This window comes from Hyla sarda, chromosome 12, assembly GCF_029499605.1.
Source record: "Hyla sarda isolate aHylSar1 chromosome 12, aHylSar1.hap1, whole genome shotgun sequence".
In the NCBI taxonomy this organism is placed as follows: Eukaryota; Metazoa; Chordata; class Amphibia; order Anura; family Hylidae; genus Hyla; species Hyla sarda.
This window is the reverse complement of record NC_079200.1, coordinates 40,503,323-40,525,204: the sequence shown is the minus strand read 5'-3', so window position 1 is coordinate 40,525,204 and position 21,882 is coordinate 40,503,323. Positions and strand designations below refer to the sequence as shown.

General features: G+C 46.8%; 2 protein-coding genes across 3 annotated transcripts in view; one reads left to right on the top strand and one right to left on the bottom strand.

The window, feature by feature from the left end:
- DBF4B (DBF4 zinc finger B) overlaps positions 1–8,814 on the bottom strand; it is a 67,873-nt gene extending 59,059 nt beyond the window's left edge. Inside the window, exons 1-4 of one of the 2 annotated variants that reach the window (XM_056548334.1) lie at positions 8,688–8,814; positions 7,842–7,874; positions 5,193–5,326; positions 3,852–3,986 (exon numbers count right to left, since the gene is read on the bottom strand). In XM_056548334.1, the coding sequence (XP_056404309.1) occupies positions 3,852–3,986; positions 5,193–5,326; positions 7,842–7,869 (297 nt within the window). In that variant the 5' untranslated portion in view covers positions 7,870–7,874; positions 8,688–8,814. Of the gene's footprint in view, positions 1–3,851; positions 3,987–5,192; positions 5,327–7,841; positions 7,875–8,572 lie in introns of both variants that reach the window. The other variant, XM_056548333.1, reaches the window with a different exon arrangement.
- Positions 8,815–8,856: 42 nt separating this feature from the next.
- Positions 8,857–21,246, top strand: CCDC43 (coiled-coil domain containing 43). The gene is made up of 5 exons (XM_056548335.1): positions 8,857–9,102; positions 11,361–11,451; positions 13,339–13,474; positions 15,401–15,453; positions 20,649–21,246. Exons 1-5 carry the CDS (start codon positions 8,923–8,925, stop codon positions 20,834–20,836), a joined length of 648 nt encoding a protein of 215 aa, XP_056404310.1. The 5' UTR covers positions 8,857–8,922; the 3' UTR covers positions 20,837–21,246.
- The last annotated feature ends 636 nt before the right edge of the window (positions 21,247–21,882 follow it).

Here is a 21,882-nt window from a genome sequence, read left to right as displayed (position 1 = left end):
TTGCAGGGACACCACCACCGAACGGAGAGATTCCATTCGGAAGTGAAGGATGAGAACAGGACCGTTGAGGTCTAGGATTGGTCGCACAGAACAGTCCTTCTTGGGAACCACAAAAAGATTGGAATAGAAACCCCTGAACCGTTCCCCTGGAGGAACGATAACCCCCTGGAGAAGCAGAGACTGGAGAGCCTCTCGAAATTGCTTTGGCAGAGAAGGTGACCGGGGGGCCCAGGATCGAAAAAAGCGTTCCCCCGGAAGGGAGGCGAATTCGATTCAGTAACCGTTGGACATCACGTCCCTGACCCAAGAGTCCTGAATGTGTGAGGTCCAGACGTCTCGAAAAAGTAAGAGACTACCTCCCACCCGAGAAAAAAAATACGCGGGTGGGGGCCTCACTTCATGCAGAAGTGGGTTTGCGGTTGCCTGATTTGAGCGCAAAACGTCCGGACCGGTTGGAGTACGACTTCCAAGACGGGCGCGCCCGGAACGAGGGAGGCTTCTTGTCCCGCGAAGGCGCCTGCCCGGACCCTTTGCTGGAGCCAAAGGTCCGAAAGGAAGAGGACTTCCTTTGGGAAGTAGAGCGAGCCTTATTTTGAGGCATCAAGGAACTCTTACCTCCCGTCGCCTCAGAGATAATCCCATCAAGGCGCTTGCCAAAAGGACGGCCAACCGTAAAAGGAAGCACAGTGAGAGACCTTTTGGAAGCGGCATCTGTATTCCAAGCTTTAAGCCACATAGAGCGGCGGAGAGACGCTAAGTGACCCACAGCAAAGGCAGAGCAATGGGCTGATTGCAGGGAAGCTGCGCACAGGAAGTCCCCAGATTTAGAGCATTGGAGAGCCAGAGCAGATAGATCCTCTGGGAGGGATCACGTTAAGATATCCTGATGGAGCTTTTGGCACCACTCCGACAGTGCCTTGGACACCCATGTCGAGGTGAAGATGGGAAGAGAAGAGCCAGCTGCTTCAGAAGCGAACTTCGCTAAAGATTCTACCTTCTTGTCCGTGGGATCCTTGAAGGCAGCGGCATCTGCCAGTGGCAGTGTAGTCGCCTTAGAGATCCGGGAGATAGGTGGATCCACAGAGGGAGGGAAAACCACCTTACTGAAAAAGTTCTTGTCAAATGGATAATGTTCTTGAATCGTCTTGATTCCCAGGAACTTCTTGTCTGGATGTTTCCATGAAGATTCCAGAATGTCGTCAAAGTCAGCGTGAGAGCTAAACCTTTGAGGTGCTGGCTTAGCACGATGAAAGGATACTCCTGGAGTGACATCCGAAGATCCTGGGTCCTCTAAGTGAAAGGTGTCTCTTATGGCTGTCACCAATGAGTTCAGTCAGATGCCGGCTCGGAAGCCTCTTCCGCCAGGAGAATGTGATCGAGTAGAGGCAGTCCAGTATGGGGGGGGGGGGGTGACCCTGATCGGGTACACAGCTCTGGCGTGGCAGAGCGGCGACTCCAAGAACGTCCTTCGGAGGAGCGACGTTTGTTCCCAGATGACGGGGGGCGTGACCACGAGGAAGAGTCAGACGAGGCACCCCTAGTACGCTTGTGAGAGCGTGAAGTATGTGGAGACGAGGAGCGGGCCCTCAGAAGACCCCCAGAAGGCGGACACCACTTCCCGGGAGGCCTCAGCCACCGAACGGGAGACTTGGGTCAAGTCAGCCATATACTGGGTCAGGGAAGAAACCCAGGCTGGTGGAGCGGCTGAATCCACCAGAACCGAAAGGGCATCAGGGGTACCAGGGGTCTGGGAGAGCAGTGGAGCAGGCAGGGCAAGTGGGCTCAGCAGAGCCAGGCATCTTGGTATTACAGTGCTTACAGACAAAATAAGTCACTGACGTTCCAGGTTTCTGTTTAGAGGGAGGAACAGCTCTGGGTACGGACATAATGAGAAGAGATATAGGAACTCTCACCCTAGTCCGTGTCCCCAGGCAGCTGCAGTGAGGAGAACTCGGCTCCGTGCAGCTAGAGTGCATGAAGCAGAGGCACTAACTAGTTAGCCCCTCTTAACTGAAATTCACGCCGATTGGAGGCTAATTCGCGCCTCTGAAGAGCTCCGACCACCCTGTGGGCGGAGCTATAGACTGCCGAGAAGAAGCTGTGATGGTGCCCGCTCCTTGTCCCGAGCACACATGTCAGCCGCATATGCACTCGGGGAAATAGAGCGGGCGGCCTATACGCCGGCAGAGACTGCCAGAGAAAGTGAAAGTAAGCCGGCGCTGAGAGCGCATACAAGGCGCTGCGGACATAGTCGCAAGAAACACACACATATAGTGAAGTGCCCAATGTAAAAGATAGATTACATGCCCCCTGAGATGCCACTGCTCCCCAGAATAAAAATCCAGCCCCTGTATAAGCCAGCCCCATAACCTGAAAGGTGGGCCAAAAACAGGGGGTCTCCAGAGGTTGCAAGTCCGCACCGGAGGAAAGTACTTACCTCAGTCAGAAGAACTTACCTAATTGAGTCTTCAGTCAGCTTTAGTTACCTGCATCACGCCTGGCTGCTATGCGCGAGCGAGGCGAGCAGGGAAATAGGGGGACCCGGACCCATGAGGTACCAACCCAGGCACTGACCGTTGGCGAGGTGGGTTGAACAGCGCATTTACCCAATGTCTGTGCCCCCTTACTCGCAATGGGGAAACAGGGAACCTGAGTCCCCACCTGAAAACAGAAAAGATAAAGGAATAAAAAACTAACACGTCCCTAACTAGGAAAATAAAGCAATCAGAAGACCTGGTCTGGAGAATTCCAGACCATGTCCACCTCCTTCAGACACTAAGCTTAAACTGATTAGCTCAGGGCCTGGAGGTGGGTATATCCTGCTGGGAGGAGCAGTTTTTTTTTTTTTTTTTTTTTTATTACCATAGTGTCACACTCCTGGAGACAGCAGCATACACCCACGGTCTGTGTCCCCAAATGGAGCCGATAGAGAAATACGCTTTCTGGAGGGAAAATGGGAAAGACAGAAAATTTTCATTTTTTATTGGGGGAGGGGGTTTCCCCCCCCCCCCCTTTTTTTTTTCTTCATTTTATTTTTTTTTATTTTTTAAAACACACTTTTTATGTCCCCATAGGGGACTATCTATAGCAGTTATTTGATTGCTAATACTGTTCAGTGCTATGCATAGGGCATAGCACTGATCAGTATTATTGGTGATCTTCTGCTCTGGTCTGCTCGATCTCAGACCAGAGCAGGAGACGCCGGGATGACGGAGGTAGGTGAGGGGACCTCTGTCCGCCATTACAGATGATCGGATCAACGCGGCAGCGCTGCGGGCGATCCGATCATCTATTTTAACGTGCACATTGCCGCAGATGCAGTTATCACGGCATTTGAGGGGTTAATGGTGGACATCAGTGCGATTGCGAATGTCGGCCATTACCGGCGGGTCCCCGGCTGCTAATAGCAGCTGGAACATGCAGTGTACGACGCGAGCACTGCTCCGATGCACGCGGTCATGCACAGGACGTTAATGCATGTTCTGGTGCGCGAAGTACCGCTAAAACAAGGACGTACATTTAGGTCCGTGGTCGTTAGGGGTTAAACAGGTTTTGATAAATTTTCCCCAATGAGTATTAGACTTGGAATCCTTGCAATTTCATTGATAGCTGAAAAGTTCTTTTGGTTTACAGCATTTCATAGCCACATGTAAAAACCTGGATCCTAGTTAAATATATATATATATATTTTACACAAGATGTTCCACACGAATTTCAGTAGAGAAAATGCAGCAGGCCATACCAACTTCTTGTATATCTAACACAATGTGCATAAGATGTGTTAATGTACATGCACAAACAAGATGCTGCAAATACAAAGGATAGGATGCAATGTGTAAACAAGGCCTGACCTCTATTTTCTCTTTCGTGGGATGTCGTGAGCTGCTCCCTTTCCTTTCTCCGGAGTCTCCAATAGTGGTAACAGTAGCTTTTCTGTTCCCAGTAACCACGTAATTGACATCTCTGCTCAGGAAGCTCTCTATAATCTTTAAAGGGAAGAAAAGAAAGTTAAGCATTATCTTTTATCACATTACAGAAGTGACCTCTGATATGCATTAGTACTTATGGCAGACAACTTAAAAAGGTTTGTTCACTGTTTTACAGTTCATATTTTGATCTACTCAAAAAGCCAAGCAATTTTGTACACACATTACAGACCATAAGATAGAGTGTGTATTAAGGCAAGGCCACTTGTTGTAGACCTTGTTCAATTTTATGTCGAAAAGCACAACTCTGTGCAGGAAAAAGACCAATATCAGGCTCTCCCTCACGATAAATCAAGGATAAATTAAATTTCCTGTCTATTAGCAACGTGTTTCAAATCCGTCCGTACAGGATTCTTCATCAGGCAAATCAGGCTTACCGTAAGCCCTATCACGAGGAAGCACCTAATATCGGTCTTTTTCCTGCACGGAATTGTGCATTTCTACATGGCTTCATTTGTGATGTCGAGGTGGATCCACGTGGGACATGTTGGTGACTGATCGTGTCCTCTATGAATTATATGCATGTCCAGGTTTTGCACCCTCAGGGCAACACCATCCGATAAGAGGCTTTCTATCTTTTACTTTGCCTTCTGGACTGGGGCGTACTACACAAGCGCATGCCTCTGCCTTTTAATTTTCAGAATTATTCCATTTTAAACTGTGCCAATTGTATTTAATAAATACACTATACAGCAGCTATACATAGTTTTAGGGTTATCCTCCAGAGCTGCGTTCAGTCCTGTAAGCGGTCATGGAAAACAGTTGACAAGCTTGTCATTAGACGTTCTCCTATTAGTTAGACTGATCTCCTATAGTGCAGGGGAACAGCTACTTTTGCGACAACAAGACAACTGTATCCCCAGTCATACTAGTTGTTAATTTTGCAGTAGCTTATCATCAGCTAAGGGGATAACCAATATGGTGCTGGATCTGTAGCTGTACTGATCAAGTATGCAGACACTAGGAATGATTTCAGCTCTGAAGTCCAAGTTAACCGAGGTACAATACAAGTACAGTTCTGGTTTGTACAAAGGGGAGTAGAAAACTGTACTTCTAAGGTCATGCCCACACATCCAGCGCCTTACTCTTATTCTTTCCTGTACTTATAATTTTAAGACAAAAACTCATGGACACATAGAAGTTCAATCTGCTTCAGCAGGTACATGGAGATGACCGATGTTAATGAATGGTGATTTCCTTACTCACCCCTCCCAGGCTGCATATAGCTTTAGTCAAAAGCTGGGTCTGTTTGCTGTGAGGAAGATCCAGGTAGAACAACTTTCCCATAAAGGTGATTCCTTTCCTTCTATCAAGAGTCAGGCCTTTTTCTGCATGCCGACCTTTACACAAAAACAGAAGTATTGAGGTTCTGATACCACACATAAGCAACCTACCAGAAGAACAGTGAATTACCTGTACATATGGGAGCAACAGGACTTAGACCACCAATATACATGCGGATGTACAGTATTACTTACAGTAAACTAGTAGCAGTAAAGCTGACAGGTCTTTCATGTTTCCTCTGGGGAGCGCCTTTCTAAACTCAATCTGGTGCAGATAGCAAAGCCTGAATCAACTAAAAGACGTGCCCAGTTTACTGAACTTTCAGTTTTTATAGCAATAACACTAGTCAGGAATGCGGCTTCGAGTCACTGGGCTGCCCCCACCTACCTGATTGACAATTCTCTTTATATTTAAGTATAGAGAGCTCAAGCAATCAAAGCTGGCAAGGTAAGGTGAAGCCCCTGGAGAGTTCGGTTCCTGGCCGGTGTTAAAAAGCTGCAGCTTTCAGAGTCAATTATACCTCACTTTACAAAGACAACCTGTAAGTGTTTCATGCTGCTGTGATTCGGGTACCATGAAACTGACCATAGGTTCCCTTCAGTAGCGAGATGAAAAAAAGCCCTCACTAAACCCCATCACTTAAAGGAAATCTGTCACCAGTGTCACCTGCACTAACCTCTCGGTACCGACAGTGCAGGTGACACCGATGACAACAGTACTTACCTTGTCCTGTTCCATGGCAGGGGATCTCTGGTAATCTTCTCCAGTATCTTCGCTTTAGGCATCGGCTTGGGCGGAGCTTAGTGACGTCACCACTGCTGTTCTCTGCTGGGTCCCGGGAACAGCAGCGGTGAGGTCATTAAGCTCTGCCCGTGCCCCAAGCAAAGATACCGGAGAAGATTACAGGAGATCCCCGCCACGGAACGGGACAAGGTAAGTACCGTTGTCATCAGTGTCACCTGCACTACCTGTCAGTATCGGCAGGTTAGTGCAGGTGACACATTTCCTTTAAAGTAAGCCATGTACAAGACAACTAAGGCCGGGTTTGCAGGGGAATATAGAGGGAGATTTAGCAAAACCTGTGCAAATGAAAAGTTGCCCATAGCAACCAATCAGCTCACTTCATTTTTATCAAGGCATCTGCAAAATAAAAGAAGAGACCTGACTGGTTGCTATGGGCAACATTTCTTCTGCACAGATTTTGATAAATCTCCCCCAGTATCCTTACTGTATCGATCCAGAGGAAGGCAAAAAAAATATAAATAAATAAATACTTTTGGGGCTGATGCCATTTGTCCTGTACCAGGGTGAAAAATTCCTTCCCGACTCCAAATATGGCAACTAGAGATGAGCGAACTTACAGTAAATTCGATTCGTCACAAACTTCTCGGCTCGGCAGTTGATGACTTTTCCTGCATAAATTAGTTCAGCTTTCAGGTGCTCCGGTTGGCTGGAAAAAGGTGGATACAGTCCTAGGAGACTCTACTGTATCCACCTTTTCCAGCCCACCGGAGCACCTGAGGCTGAACTAATTTACGCAGGATAAGTATCAACTGCCGAGCCGAGAAGTTCGTGACGAATCGAATTTACTGTAAATTCGCTCATCTCTAATGGCAATCTAACCAGAATAAATCCCTGGATCAAAGTTCTGTCCATGTAAATCTAGTATCCATAAACTATAAATGTTATGACTCTCCAGAAATGCCCCCGTCTGTGCTGGTGTAGACACCTTCTTCCCTCTAGATGTAGACAATGACCCCAAGCTGGGTATAAATAGGTCATGGGAAAGCTCTCTGTACTGCCCAACGTGGACGTCTCTGGGCAATTCTTTCATGTGAGAATACACAGTGATCCCTCATCTTACAATGGCCTAAACATACAATAGTTTCAGTACACAATAATAATGTCTGGACCATTGTAACTTGAAACCAGACTCAACATACAATGTTACGGACAGTCCAGATCTGTGAAATGTGTCAATGGCTGGAAGAACTGACCAATCAGAATGGGCATTCACTGGTAAAACACCTACTGAAGTGTATGCACTGAATTCCTGTCTGGTAGCGCCCCCTACAGTACAGGGAGGTATTACATGTTCTGTACACTTTACCTGTACCAGGATTAGCTGCTCCTTTGGACACCAGGTGAGGGCGACTCCATGTTACTTTTTTAGGACATTGCGTGTACTGTACAGGACCCTGAAGGAGCTCCTATCCTCTACATAGACAGTGATTACAGCTCCCAGCAGATCTTTATTACTTTTATATGTAAGGATTTGCTTTATCTATATTAGATATCTACTTATTTTTGTTTAATCCTCACTTTTTCCTATTTTGGATGACATTTTCGGGCTTCAGAACCAATTACCAGGTTTCCATAGTTATGGCCACAGCAGGTAATGGTAATCCTGGAACCAATTAATATTGTAACTTGAGGGACCACTGTACATTTCTAGCATATTATGCCATTTTATAGTTGCCCCTCTAGTAGGCAGCCACACAGCCCTAAAAGCTTGGGCGCCCCTATCCTAGGATGTTCTCCCAGCACATCCCCTATAATTGGAATACTTACCAGATGGCACAAGGCGTGGGGCTGACATTACTCCTGTAAGAGAGAAAACAAACATTATCAACTGTCCGTCCTATATGAGTGTTTCCCACTTAGGTCACCCCCAGCTGTTGCAAAACTACAAATCCCTGCATGCCCGGACAGCCGGCGTTAGCCACCAGCTCCCACTAATGGCTGCCATCTTGACCTATCTTGCTCCCCTCACGTTGTAATAGGGGGTGTAACACACCATCTGGAGGTGGCGTCTCCAGCACGTTATGTCGCAGTGGGCACCCCAGCTCTGTAGTATTATATATGAGACAAACATGGCAGCCAGTCCAAAAATACTACACAACAGTCTAAACAGAGGATTAACAAGAAGTCATATTACTGAGGCCACGGCCGGCTACGGGGCATACGGGGGCCACGGCCGGCTACGGGGCATACGGGGGCCACGGCCGGCTACGGTACAGGGCATACGGGGCCACGGCCGGCTACAGGGCATACGGGGGCCACAGCCGGCTACGGGGCCACAGCCGGCTACGGGGCCACAGCCGGCTACGGGGCCACAGCCGGCACGGGGCCACAGTGTATACGGGGCCACAGTGTATACGGGGCCACAGTGTATACGGGGCCACAGTGTATACGGGGCCACAGTGTATACGGGGCCACAGTGTATACGGGGCCACAGTGTATACGGGGCTACAGTTAGCTATAGTGTATACAGGGCTATGGTTAACTATAATGTATATTACCTCAAGAATGAGCAGAGAGAAGGACTACAAGTTCCAGCAGGTTTAGGTAATACCTATAACAGTCCATTGAACTCAATAGAGGAAATACATTCTGGGAGCTGTAATTGGACTTTACCCCGGCTCAGCTACGTTAGGTGTTGCGGCGGTACCGGCGCTGTCTCCTCCGCATTAACTTCTCTCTGGAAAACCAGAATTTTAAACTCCGTCACTCCCGCCTGAGAAAAACAACTACGGCAAGCCGCCAGGACCAAACCGAGGCGCATGCGCACTAGAGGTTCGGCCGCTTAGCTTGAGGGAAAGCGCCGCATAGCCCCTCCCCCCTCGGGTAGGATCCCAGCTCGGGCTGGAAGATGGCGGCGCCCAGCGAGCAGGTGGCAGCCGGTGATTTTGGGTCATGGCTGGACGAGCGGCTGGAAGCCCTGGGCATGGATCCAGAAGTGTACCCGGCTTACATCAAGGGGGTGCTGCGGGAGGAGGACAATCCCGAGGAGAGGGATGAGGCGCTCAGGGGCATCCTGTCTGCCTTCCTGGTGAGTTCGGCACAGGACGCTCTGGATAGAAGGCACTGGGATTGGACATGCTGAGACTTGTAGTTATGGAGATAATATTGAGGCTCCTGTCCTGCTTTATTAGAAAGCACAGTGCCCTGGATCCCCTCTCCCCCACACGTTTAGCCTGGCATCGTTTCTTAGTCCATATAGGACTACAACTACCATCATGCTTCATCTACTGCACAGCAGCAGAGTCCTAGTTCATAGGCTGATCAACCCTGGTACAAAGCAAAGTGCCCAAAAGTTGCCCACGGATGCCAATGGGTGGTTTAAATCCATCTATGACTGGTGTATCATTACTGCCCCCTGGTGGAAGGATCCTTGTTGTCCATTGTAACCAACTCAAAAATAGGCCCTAGTGCAGTGGTCTCCAACCTGGGGACCTCCAGATGTTGCAAAACTACAACTCCCAGCATGCCCGGACAGCCAACGGCTGTCCGGGCATGCTGGGAGTTGTAGTTTTGCAACATCTGGAGTTCCGCAGGTTGGAGACCACTGCCCTAGTGTTTCCTAACTTGTAGCTTTCCAGCTGTTGCAAAACTACCACCCGGGCATGATAGGAGTTGTAGTTCTGCCACAGTTTGGGGAAATACTGGTTTAATACCTCTGCAGGCATGTAAACTGGGACAGAGCATGTCCGATCAATTGTAGGTATTGTCTTATAACCGGTGTTCTAGTTTCAGCAAATAAAGTTTATCCTATCATGAAAAGTTACCAAAAGTATATACTGGAAGAATTGTAAAGCAACCATTAAAGGAGTACTCCGGCGCGCACTTTTATCCCGTCCGGGCTGCAAAATAAAATAAAACGCACTTTATCTTACCTGCCAACGAGCCCCCGGAGCTCCGGTACACTCCGGTACAGATGTTCGGTCTCCGGGCTGTATTCTTCTTACTTCCGGTTAGCCCGGCACGTCACACGGAGCTTCAGCCTATCACCTGCAGAGGCGGGACATCGCTGCGGCAGGTGATAGGTTGAAGCTCCGTGTGACGTGCCAGGCTAACGGGAAGTAAGAAGAATACAGCCCGGGGACCGAACACCTGTACCGGAGTGTACCGGAGCTCCGGGGGCTCGTTGGCAGGTAAGAGAAAGTTTGTTTTCTTTTATTTTACAGCCCGGACGTGATAAAATGAAAAAAGTGCGCGCCGGAGTACTCCTTTAACAGCCCCCACCCCCCTTATCTCCAGAACACCGGCACTCAGTGAGGAGCCTGTGTCGTGTACCGGTAGACAGCACGCACTCCATTAATTTCTATGGGAGCGCAGATGATGCCCGAGCTCTGTACTCAGGTCTTTTCTCCCATAGAAATGAGTGGAGAGTGTGCCAGCTGCAGCAGGGGCTCCTCACTGAGTGCCGCGTCCCCTCCCGGTGATCACAGGGGGCCCCAGCAGTCGGATCCCCAGCAATCAGCTACTTATCCTAGGGATAGGAGATAAGTACATTTTTGTCAGAGATCTCCTTTAAACCCCCCCCCCCCCCCCCAACTGTTAAAAAAAAAAACTTGACAGACATGTCAAAAGTTTTTGAAGTGACATGTAATCTTTAAAGGGATCTAGTTATATAACATGTCATCAGGGTGGTCCCCAGTGGAGTCTCTGCTCCACATTGGCCTTGATTGATAGATCTCTCCTTACACCCAGAAAGAGATCTGTCAATCAAGGCTGGTGGGGTTGGAACCACATAGATCACTGGTGCTTCAGGCAGCATAATCGCGATTTGGGGTGTGAATCGGCAAGAATTTGGCGATACGATACGCATCGAGATACACGTATAACGATACGATATATCCCGATTCTGTTTACGAGACGATATATCCCGATTCTGTCTAAAAAAAAACTATGTATTTTGCACTTTTATTAAAACATTATTTTTTTTTTTAATACACTTTATTAGACTTTTAGGAGGAATCCTATATTGTGGAATTGTATATTGCGGTGGAGATATTCGGGGCTCAGGTTCTGTCTGCCAAAATCAATCGGAACTAGGACCATGTGCATGGTGCATTCTTTCGAGTTTATGATGCGAAAATTCTGCACACGTGCGCGGTGTAGTAGAATCCCAAGACAATAGGAGGCTGCTGCACCTGAATTTCTGAGCAGGATTTCTCCGCTTAAAAATTCTGTTGTGTGAATTGGCCCTAAGAGTTGTCTCTCTGTTGCACAAGGTGTTGTTCTTGTAGTTCTCATCCCTGCAGCAAGAGATTAACACAATATTCCCTTTTTTTTTTTTTTTATCAGGAGGAAGACTCCATAGAAGATGTCTGTCTAGAGATAGTCACCAAGTGGTGTGAAGTGGAGAAGGCAATTCAAGCACAGGCTAAAACAGAAGGTAACCTTCTATGCCAGTGGTCTCCAAGCTGCGGACCTCCAGAAGTTGCGAAACTAAAACTCCCAGCATGCCCGGACAGCCAACGGCTGTCCAGGCATGCTGGGAGTTGTAGTTTTGCAACATCTGGAGGTCCGCAGGTTGGAGATCACTGTTCTATACCTTAAAGGAAAGCTGCCCATATACAGTTAGATGGCTGTCAGCTCTCAGCGATCAGCTGATTTTTCCCAACCTTGCCAATATATAGTGATCCCCCGACCTACAATGGCCCCCCACATACCATAATTTCAAGAGGCCATCGGATGTTGAAGGCAGCATCAACATACGATGCTTTTGTATGTCGGGGCCATCGCATAAACGGCTATCCGGCAGCGCAGACTGCTTCAGCCACCGCCGGATAGCCGTTTACGGTGATCCGTGTTGTCCGGTGATTGTCACTCACCTGTCCCCGATGTTCCGGACCGTCCTCTTCGGGCTCCGCTGCGTGGCCGGCGCTCTTCTTTGTCGTCACCACGTCGCCGCACACGCCGTCCTGACATCCAATAGGAGCGGCGTGCGTAGTGACATGATGACGGCGATGGAGAGCGACGATCCTGACCAGCGGAAATGGTCCGGAGCAGCAAGGACACCCCGGGGACGTGATGACAGCGACAATCCAGGGCAGTGGTGACGGTCCGGTGCAGCGGGGACACGTGAGTATAACTTTCTATACTGTACTGTATTACTGTTGCACGGATCCCTCAACATACGATGGATTCAAGTAACGATGGTTCATTTGAAACTAATTACCATCGTATGTTGAGGGACCGCTGTATGTCCATGTTTGGCCGGACTGAACTCACATTTGTTTTATATGGGTAGAGGCGAATAACCCATTGGCAAACACTTTGGCAGTGGCTTAACTCCTTTAGAACTAAAGGACGAGGCATGTTAAAATCCCCCCCAATCCTATTCTTACCTGATATAATTTGTTAGGGCAGAGGCAGGAGGCTCCCATGTAAAATGGTCAGCTAGACCCATTTTGCAGATGTTAAAAATATGTTCATGCTGTACTCTGCATCACTGATGTTCAGGGGGTTGGATCGGCTCCCTGCAACAATATCCCACTTATCTCTTGACACCATCAAAGTTGTGGGGGGGGTCACTGTATAAATGTCATGACATAGCTCAATGAACTGCAGTGGCTTTTGCCAGAGACCGCCGCCGCCACTTGCTTCTCTCCGCCTGCCTGTCCTGAGTCCTATCACCGCGACCGCATTCAACCCCCCCGTCCACCGCACCGCCCTGGCCAGAGACAGCCGCCGCTGCCCCATTGCCTCCCTCATCCCCGGTTTTATAATTACCTGTTCCCGGTGTCCACGCTTCTTCTGGCTCCTGCGGCGTCCTCCTGAGCTGTCACTGTGCACACTGACGGGGATGTCGCGTTGAGGACGTCACTCGTCATTGCGCTGCGCAGCGCACAGCGTAACACAGGACGCGCAGGAGCCAGAAATAGTGCGGACCCCGGGAACAGGTAATTATAAAACCGGGGATGGGGGAGGCAATGGGGCAGCAGCAGAGGCGGTCTCTGGCCGGGGCGGTGGGGGGTGCGGCGTGGTGGGGGGTGCCGGGCATTATCGAATTATCGGCAAGGTAATTGCCGATAACGTCCAAAATCGTGAATATCTGCCAAACCGATAATCGGTCGATCCCTACTATGTACCCCCCAAACTCTCTCTCTACCAACTGCAGTTTTCTGCATAAAATCTGACTAAAAGATAAAGTTGAATTTCCATTTAACCACTTGTTCCCAGTTTCTGGGTTTGCTCATTGCTCAGCTGCATGAAATATTGCACAGCAGAAGACTGGTACATTCTCATTGTTGCTTTTATGGTTTTCCTGTCTCTTTAGATAAGGTGGATGCCCTCACTAGCATGATAGAAAAACAGGCACAAATCGTGGTAAAACCCAAAGAAGTGTCTGAGGAAGAGCAGCAGAGAAAGGCTGCCCTCCTGGCACAGTATGCCAATGTCACAGATGAAGAAGAATATCCTTTATGTCCACCACAGCGGTGTGTCTATATAATAGCATGCACTTTATTGAAAAATAATGTAGGGACAACCTGCTGCGGGTATTTATAAATGTATTTGGTGCATCTTGGCCTGTCTTTAGGGGTATTTCAGTAGATCAGTGGGAGTCTAACTAGGGTATATAACGGTATTCCCCCCCCCAAAAAAAAAGTTTATTATTAGCCCAGCGCTGCACTGTCCCATCGGGGTACTACTCACGTCACCCGCAAGCGCTGCTCTCCTCGTTCTCCTGTTTGTTGCGGGCCGCCGGCGCTGACACTCTATACTGTATCCCTATGCCTGGGCTGCAAAAGGTAAACAAAAATAAACTTTAACGCATGTTCCGACGTCGGCCTTACGCTCTTCCTGGGGAAGTGAACGTCGGACAGCCGTCAGCCTATCACCGGCCACAGCGATGTTCCGCCTTGGCTGGTGATAGGCTGAGCCCACTGTCATGTAAGAAGCCAGCCGGCTTCTTACATGACAGTGCGCTCAACCTATCACTGAACGAGGCGGAACATCGCTGCGGCCGGTGATAGGCTGACGGCTGTCCGACGTTCCATTCCCTGGGAAGCAGGTCCGGACCGACAGGGAAGGTGAGTGAAAGTTTATTTTGTTTACCTTTTGCAGCCCGGGCATAGGGATACAGTATAGAGCAGTGGTCTTCAACCTGTCGACCCCCAGATGTTGCAAAACTACAACTCCCAGCATGCCCGGACAGCCAACGGCTGTCCGGGCATGCTGGGAGTTGTAGTTTTGCAACATCTGGAGGTTGAAGACCACTGGTATAGAGTGTCAGCGCCGGCGGCCGCAACAAACAGGAGGGCGAGGAGGGCAGCGCTTGCGGGTGATACGTGAGTATTTACCCCGATGGGCTAATAATTAATTGGTGGGGGGGGCAGAACAGCGCTCGCGGGTCACATATGATTACTTCCCCGATGTGGGGACAGTGCAGCACTGATAATTCATTCATTCCCAAGGGGGAGGGGCCAAACCGGTATTGCGGTATGGGGAAAAATTCATATCGTGCAGCACAAAAATTTCGGTATTCGCTATGAACCGGTATACCGCCCAGCACGAAGTCTAACTTCTGGGACCTCCAACCATTGCTAAAACAAGAGTCCCATGTTCCCTGCTTCAATGGAGTGATGGCTGAACATGCTCACTGCTGCTCAGTTCAAAGGCTATGAAATAATGGCTTTGCTTCCACTAAACCCCACCCAATTTTTTCACCACTTTCAAAGTGTCAAGAGGCAAGCAAAGCCACAAATTATAGCACAGGTATGACAAGTGCTATAATTTGCAACTTTTCTAGATCATTAAAGGAGTACTGCAGGCTTAGACACTTATAAGTGCCTGATCACAGGGCAGGGGTCTGACTGCTGGGACCCCCACGATCTCCCATACGGGGATCCGGCATTACTCCGGCCATGTGGCACTGCACGGCTAATGCGCGTGACGTCGTCCTCACTGAGGTCAACGACGCACCTCTTCATATAGCTATATGGGAGAGGCGGGGATGCACGAACGCTTCATCTCTGCCTCTCCCATAGAGATACATGGCGGGGGCGTGTTGTGCGGCAGTGCCTGCGGATAGAGGGTAAGTGTGTATGGCTGCAGAGTCTATTTGCTGAATTTTTCCAGCAGATTCCGCTAGGAAATTCTACTGTGTGAACATAACCAATGGGAGGAGAAAAAAACTATACAAAAACTGCATATTGGGAGTGCAAAATGACAGGGCAGTTTTTTGTGGTGTTTTTTCTTTTATTTTTTTCTTCAGTGGAAACTTAGGCATACCTTTAGGGAGACTAGAAATGAAAAACACTAAGTTTATGGTATCAATGTATTCATTTTACTGTGTGTACGTATTTATTTTCACAAATTATTTCCTTAATTAATGATACTGCAGATGAAGAGGAGGACACTACCGGAGCTGCTGCCCAGAGCAGTGAGAAATGTATCCTAATTTTATATATAGAATTTACAATATTTTTTATTTATGATTATGAATCTTACATAAACAAAAGGATTATATCCTGTGGATAGTCTGAGAGCAAACTGAGTTCAATTGTAATAACATAAGCCATTTAACCCTACCACCGGAAGTCCAGGTACATGCTTGCGAAGCTCCGGACGGAAACTTCCGTTGGTGGTAGGACTGCGCAGACTTTGCTGTCCTCACGAACGGTAGGTTCCACTAGAACATTAAGCAGGTTCAATGTTCTGTTGGAATTTTTTTGAAATTCCAAACAGAAAATTCCGCAGTGTGAATAGGTTTTTTGTAAAAGCCATTCACTTGCAGGTTAAAGGGGTACTCCCCTGGAAAACTTTTTTTTTTAATCAACTGGTGCATAAAGTTAAACAGATATGTAAATGACTTCTATTAAAAAATCTTACATACAGGAAGGATTATTCCAGTACTTATCAGCTGCTGTATGCTCCACAGGAAGTTCTTTTCTTTTTGTATTTCCTTTCTGTCTGACCACAGTGCTCTCTGTTGACACCTCTGTCCATTTCAGGAACTTGCCAGAGCAGGATATGTTTGCAATAGGGATTTGCTCCTACTCTGGACAGTTCCTAAAATAGAAAGAGGTGTCAGCAGAGAGCACTGTGGTCAGACAGAAAGGAAATTCAAAAAGAAAAGAACTTCCTCTGGAGTATACAGTAGCTGATAAGTACTAGAAGGGTTAAGATTTTTTATTAGAACTAATTTAAAAATCAGTTTAACATTGTGGCACCATTTGATTTTATCAAAAAATGTTTTCCAGGGGAGTACCCCCTTTAAGCTTCATGCAGTGGAATTTCTGAGCAGAATTCTGGTTGTTAAAGGGGTATTCCAGGAAAAAACTTTTTTCATTATATCAACTGGCTCCAGAAAGTTAAACAAATTTGTAAATTACTTCTATTAAAAAATCTTAATCCTTTCAATAATTATCAGCTGCTGAAGTTGAGTTTTTTTTTTCTGTCTGGTAACAGTGCTCTCTGCTGACATCTCTGCTTGTCTCGGGAACTGCACAGAGTAGAAGAGGTTTGCTATGTGGATTTGCTTCTAAACTGGGCGGTTCCCATTTCAGCCTTATTCAAACCCTATTCCTTATAGAGATCCTTTCTTCTCACTCTTTTCCTCCTTTTCTCCTTCCCCCTCCCCTGCGGTCAGAGAAGGGGTTTAGTTATCACCATGCCTAATATTTGCCCTCTGAATCAATCTATTGATTTGTACACACCCTAATTACCTCACTGTATACTTACCTGGGTGGTAACCCCTTTAACAAAACTAAACAACTGGCAACACTAAATAGTAACTTATTTATTGTAATTTACTTCTTCTATATATCCACTCCTTTTTTGGCTCTGGACCAAAGTGTCTGTGTATCCATTGTTCTTCCTGGGTGATGGTAAAGTGTTCGGGCACCTTCTAGTGCGCAGGCACTATCAGCATATACAATGAGTAAGCGAAATAACAGCTAAGTTCTCGCGCAGTTGAGAACGCGCAGTTTAAACTCTGGCACATGCGCGGCAGGCATTTCAGGTACTTACAGATACGAAGTCCGCGCGCAGTTTGTTCTGCGCATTGTTTACACATGACGTCGGTGCCGGAAGTTCGGACGAACTCCTATCAAGAAGAGAGACGTGGCAGACATATAGTGGTGAGCTTTTTGAGCTATCTGGTTGGCTATCAACTTGTCACTCAATACTTGATACAGATCGATTGGAGGGTTTGTCGCAATGGCTGATGGGAGCCTTTTTTGATTGGCAATAACATTGGTGACATCACAACAGGAGGTGTTAAAAGGTCCGGTCGGCGTTTTCTGTTCGCCATTGCCCATTTGCCTCTTGACAAAGCCACTTGGTGGCGAAACGTTGAGGGGGGGCAGTGTTATGGTTTTAACTGCTATGTACCCTAACAATCAGTAGTTCTGGGATACAAAAAACACAATGTATCTCCTACGAATTAAAGAAAATGGTGGAGCTAGTCGAGCCCAATAAGCCTTAATTCAGCTATTAGTTAGGAGCACATAGTGTTTTTAAATGTGTGATTTTTCCTTCTTTTTTCATTATTATATTTTTGGACCCGCAAATTAAAGTCCTGTATTTAGTAAATTTTTGGTTGGGACCCTCAGGGCCTTTATTGGATTGCCTTTGGCGATCTATCAGTGATTACGTGTCATCAGAAAGCACTTAGATAGAAAAGAACAACTCCACTTCAGAAGATCATAAGTTCTGAAAGGATGAAGATTTTTTAATAGAAGTAATTTACAAATCTGTTTAACTTTCCGGAGCCAGTTGAGATATATATATAAAAAAAAAGTTTTTTCCTGGATAACCCCTTTAATTCCGTAGCAGACTGCCACATGGCTGAAAACATCTGATTGGTCTATGTGTGACTCTACAAGAATGTTTCGGAATGTCCTTACAGAGTCTGCAGCCGCAGGAGGGGAAAGCTGGTGTTCAGGAACAAGGTTGTCTATAGAGTAGGTAGAACCTTTTTTTTTTATTTTTATTTTTTTTATCTTCCATGCCTTCCCAATTCCTATATCCAGTAGCCATAGACTTCATGATGTAGCCATGATGCTTCCTGCTTTTGTCACAAAACTGTAGTGGATCTTAGACCCAGATCGGCTGTGTAGTAGTTTAGGACTGTATTTCTCCTATAACTGGGGCTATAATGTTTACCCCAATTACAGTGAAAATCAGCAACAAAAATACTGTAATGTTAAAATTGGAACAATGAGTAAAATAATAAAAAATAAAATAAAGAAAAAAAAATATAATTTTATACCAATGGAACAAATATACAAATATATGCTGCTTCCTCTATTTTATTAATAACCTTCTAACATATTGATTGAAATCTGGTGGATTGGCAAGGATAATAAGATTTAGTTCTTTATTTTCATGCCTCTCTTTCTGTAGAACAGACCTCTACAGCAGTGGTCCTCAAACTGGGAACCTCCAGATGTTGCAAAACTACAACTCCCACCATGCCCGGACAGCCGTTGGCTGTCCGGGCATGGTGGGAGTTGTAGTTTTGCTACAGCTGGAGGTCAACAGTTTGGGGGCCACTGCTGTACAGTGTAAGGGTGCATTCACATCACGATTTTACCATCCTACTTCTTCTCACGAAATTTTAACTTTGAAATCATACAAGTCTGCACGTCAAGTCGTATCCATTGACTTCCATTCATTAATGATAGACAACAAATGCATCAGTTTTGATCCGCATCCGAATTTTTTGCACGATTTAAGATCGGAGGTAAAATCGTGGTTGACCACGATTTTTCGTCCAGATTCTAAATCTGATCGAAATCGTGTCCGATTTTTTTTATTATTGATGTCTATGTAAATCGCATGGAATTTTTTTGTGTATACGCCAATGACCGTGCGGTTTAATTAATGATATATTTTTATAGTTTGGACATTTACACACGCAGCAATACCACATATGTTTATTTTTATTTACACAGGTTTTTTTTATGGGAAAAGGGAGGTGATTCAAACTTTTATTAGGGAAGGGGTTAAATGACCTTTTATTAACTTTTTTTTTTTTCTGCTATTTTTTGGGCTATAACACTGCACACACTGACCTTTTTCACTGATCCCTGCAAAGCCATAGCTTTGCATGGATCAGTGTTATAGGGGGTCGATTGCTCACGCTTGGAGCTCAGGCTTGGAGCAATCAAACGCCGATCAGATGCGACGGAGCAAGGTAAGGGGCCCCCCGCTCGTGTCCTAGCTGATCGGGACATCGCGATTTTATCGCAATAGCCCTAATCAGCCCGGAAGGTTTTACTTTCATTATAGACGCGGCGATAAACTTTGATCGCCGCGTCTAAAGGGCTAATAGCACACGGCACAACGATTGGTGCTGCACGTTATTAGCCCAGGGTCCCGGCTATCATTAGCCGCCAGGAGAGACCGTTTTAAATAGGGATCGACCGATATCCTTTTTTTAGGGCCGATACCGATAATCTGTGGAGCTTAGGGCCGATAGCCGATAACTTATACCGATATTCCGGTATAAGTTATAGGCTATTTATCCCCCCGCGACACCGCTGCAGATCATTGATTTAAAGCGGGCGGTTTAAATCAATGAACTGCAGCGGCTTTTGCGGTGCCATAGACCGCTGCCGCCACCCACTTCTCTGCCCCTGCCTGTCCGGGGGTCCTCGTGAGTCCTATCACCGCCACCGTGACTGCCCACCCACCCCCACCGCTGCACTGCTCCTTGCCCCCTACCGCCGCACCGCGTCGCACCACCCCGGCCCCATTGCCTCCCCCATCCCCGGTTTTATAATTACCTGTTCCCGGGGTTCACTCTACACCTGGCTCCGGTGGCGTCCTCCTGAGCTGTCACTGTGCGCACTGACGGTGACGTCGTGTCACGTCACTCGTCATTGCGCACAGCGTAACGCAGGATGCAGCAGGAGCCAGAAGTAGCGTGGGCCCCGGGAACAGGTAATTATAAAACCGGGGATGGGGGAGGCGGTGCGGTGGGGGGTGCGAAGCGGTGTGGGGGGCGGGGCATTATCAGATTATCGGCAAGGTAATTGCCAATACCGATAATGCCCGAAATCTTGATTATCGGCCAAACCGATAATCGGTCGAATCCCAGTATTAAATACCGGGACCGGGTGCAGGGCATACAGGTACGCCCTGCTTCCTTAAAGGAGTTCTCCAACTGAAATCTTTTATCCCCCGCTGTGCCCGGGCTGTAAAACTATACATAATAAACTTTCACTTACCTGCCTATGATCCCCCGTTGTTCCGATATCTCCGCCCGTGCTCCGGCCCCTGTCAGCTTCCTCTTCCTGCGGGTCAGTGACTTCACTCTGTGCTCAGCCTATCAGCGGCCGCGACGGGACATTGCTGCGGCCGCTGATAGGCTGAGCGCAGAGTGAAGTCACGACCCGCAGGAAGTGGAAGAGACCGGAGAACGGGACGGCGATATCAAAACAACGGGGGATCGTAGGCAGGTAAGTGAAAGTTTATGTATAGTTTTACAGCCCGGGCACAGCAGGGGTTAAAAGTTTTAGCTTAAACTCCTTTAAGAGGTTAAAGTGGTGATCTCAAAGAAAAGATGTTTGCATGTTTGCAACATTCAGGCCTGTGAGTAAAATAAATTATCATTATGGTTCTTTAACAAATGTTAAGCTCTTTTCAAGAACACAAATCTGGAAGATATTGTCAATGCTAGGAAACTTGAACGAGATACAATGCGGGAGGCATCTCAAAAGAAGAAAGATCAGGACAAGCAACAACGAGAAAAAGACAAGCAAGCCAAGCAGGATCGAAAAGAAAAGGAGAAGAAACGCACACAAAAGGGCGAGCGCAAGCGATAATTCACTTTTTACAGACTTTGCCGTGGACGGGCTGGGTGCAGAAACTATATTTGGACATCTATACCATAAGTTGAGGTCCTTACATTAAATGTATTCAACAGCTGCTAGAAAGAAGCACGTTTAGATCTCATTCCTGGTGGTTCTAACTTCCCACTTCTGGTTTAGCCAAAATAAAAATGAGTCGCATACTGCATTAGAAGCCAAGTAAAAAACAACAGTGATGAAACTGAACTGCGATTGCTCTCCCCTCTCCTGCCAACACTATGTGGTGCACGAACAATACAGCTCTCATCTCACAGGACCGGTGGAGGGTACACATTTAAATGGGGGATCCTCCTTTTTTGCTCTGAAAATATATTTATACATTTGTAAATGAAATAAATACTGCCCGGCACACTAAACTTTGTAAAGGTATGGAGCTGTTATTTTTGTAATGCAAATGACTATGTCAAACAAGTATCCATGTACATGGCTACTATTAATAGATGAACTTTAAGAGTACATTCACAAGTGTGTATTTTGCTGCTGATTTTCATATCCATTGAAGTCAATGGGTAGGAAAATCAGCAACAGAAAATCTGCAGCAAATTTCGCACGTGAAAGTACCTGGGTTACTTCACACGTCCTTACTTTGCTGCAGATTTGCTGCCTGTTGATTTCAGTGAACTGAACTTAAAGGGGTACTCTGGTGGAAACTTTTTTTTTTTTAATCTTTATCAACTGGTGCTAGAAAGTAAAACGGATCTGTAAATTACTTCTATTATAAAATCTTAATCCTTCCAGTAGTAGGAGAAAATCTCCATAGAAAACATATGCTGCTCTGGACAGTTCCTAAAATGGACAGATGTCAGCAGAGAGCACTGTGGTTATGATGTCAGCAGAGAGCTTTGTGTTCCAAAAAGAAAAGAATTTCCTCTGTAGTAATCAGCAGCTAATAAGTACTGGAAGTTTATTTAACAGAAGTAATTTACAAATCTGTTTAACCTTCTGGCACCAGTTGATAAAAAAAAAAAAAAAAGACTGTAGGGGATGGTTAGAGGTTGCGA

Coding starts and splice junctions, on each gene's coding strand:
- CCDC43 (XM_056548335.1), top strand. CDS start 8,923: ATGGCGGCGCCCAGCGAGCAGGTGGCAGCCGGTGATTTTGGGTCATGG. Junction 11,452..13,338: donor AGCACAGGCTAAAACAGAAG/GTAACCTTCTAT, acceptor CTGTCTCTTTAG/ATAAGGTGGATGCCCTCACT. Junction 15,454..20,648: donor TGCCCAGAGCAGTGAGAAAT/GTATCCTAATTT, acceptor ACAAATGTTAAG/CTCTTTTCAAGAACACAAAT.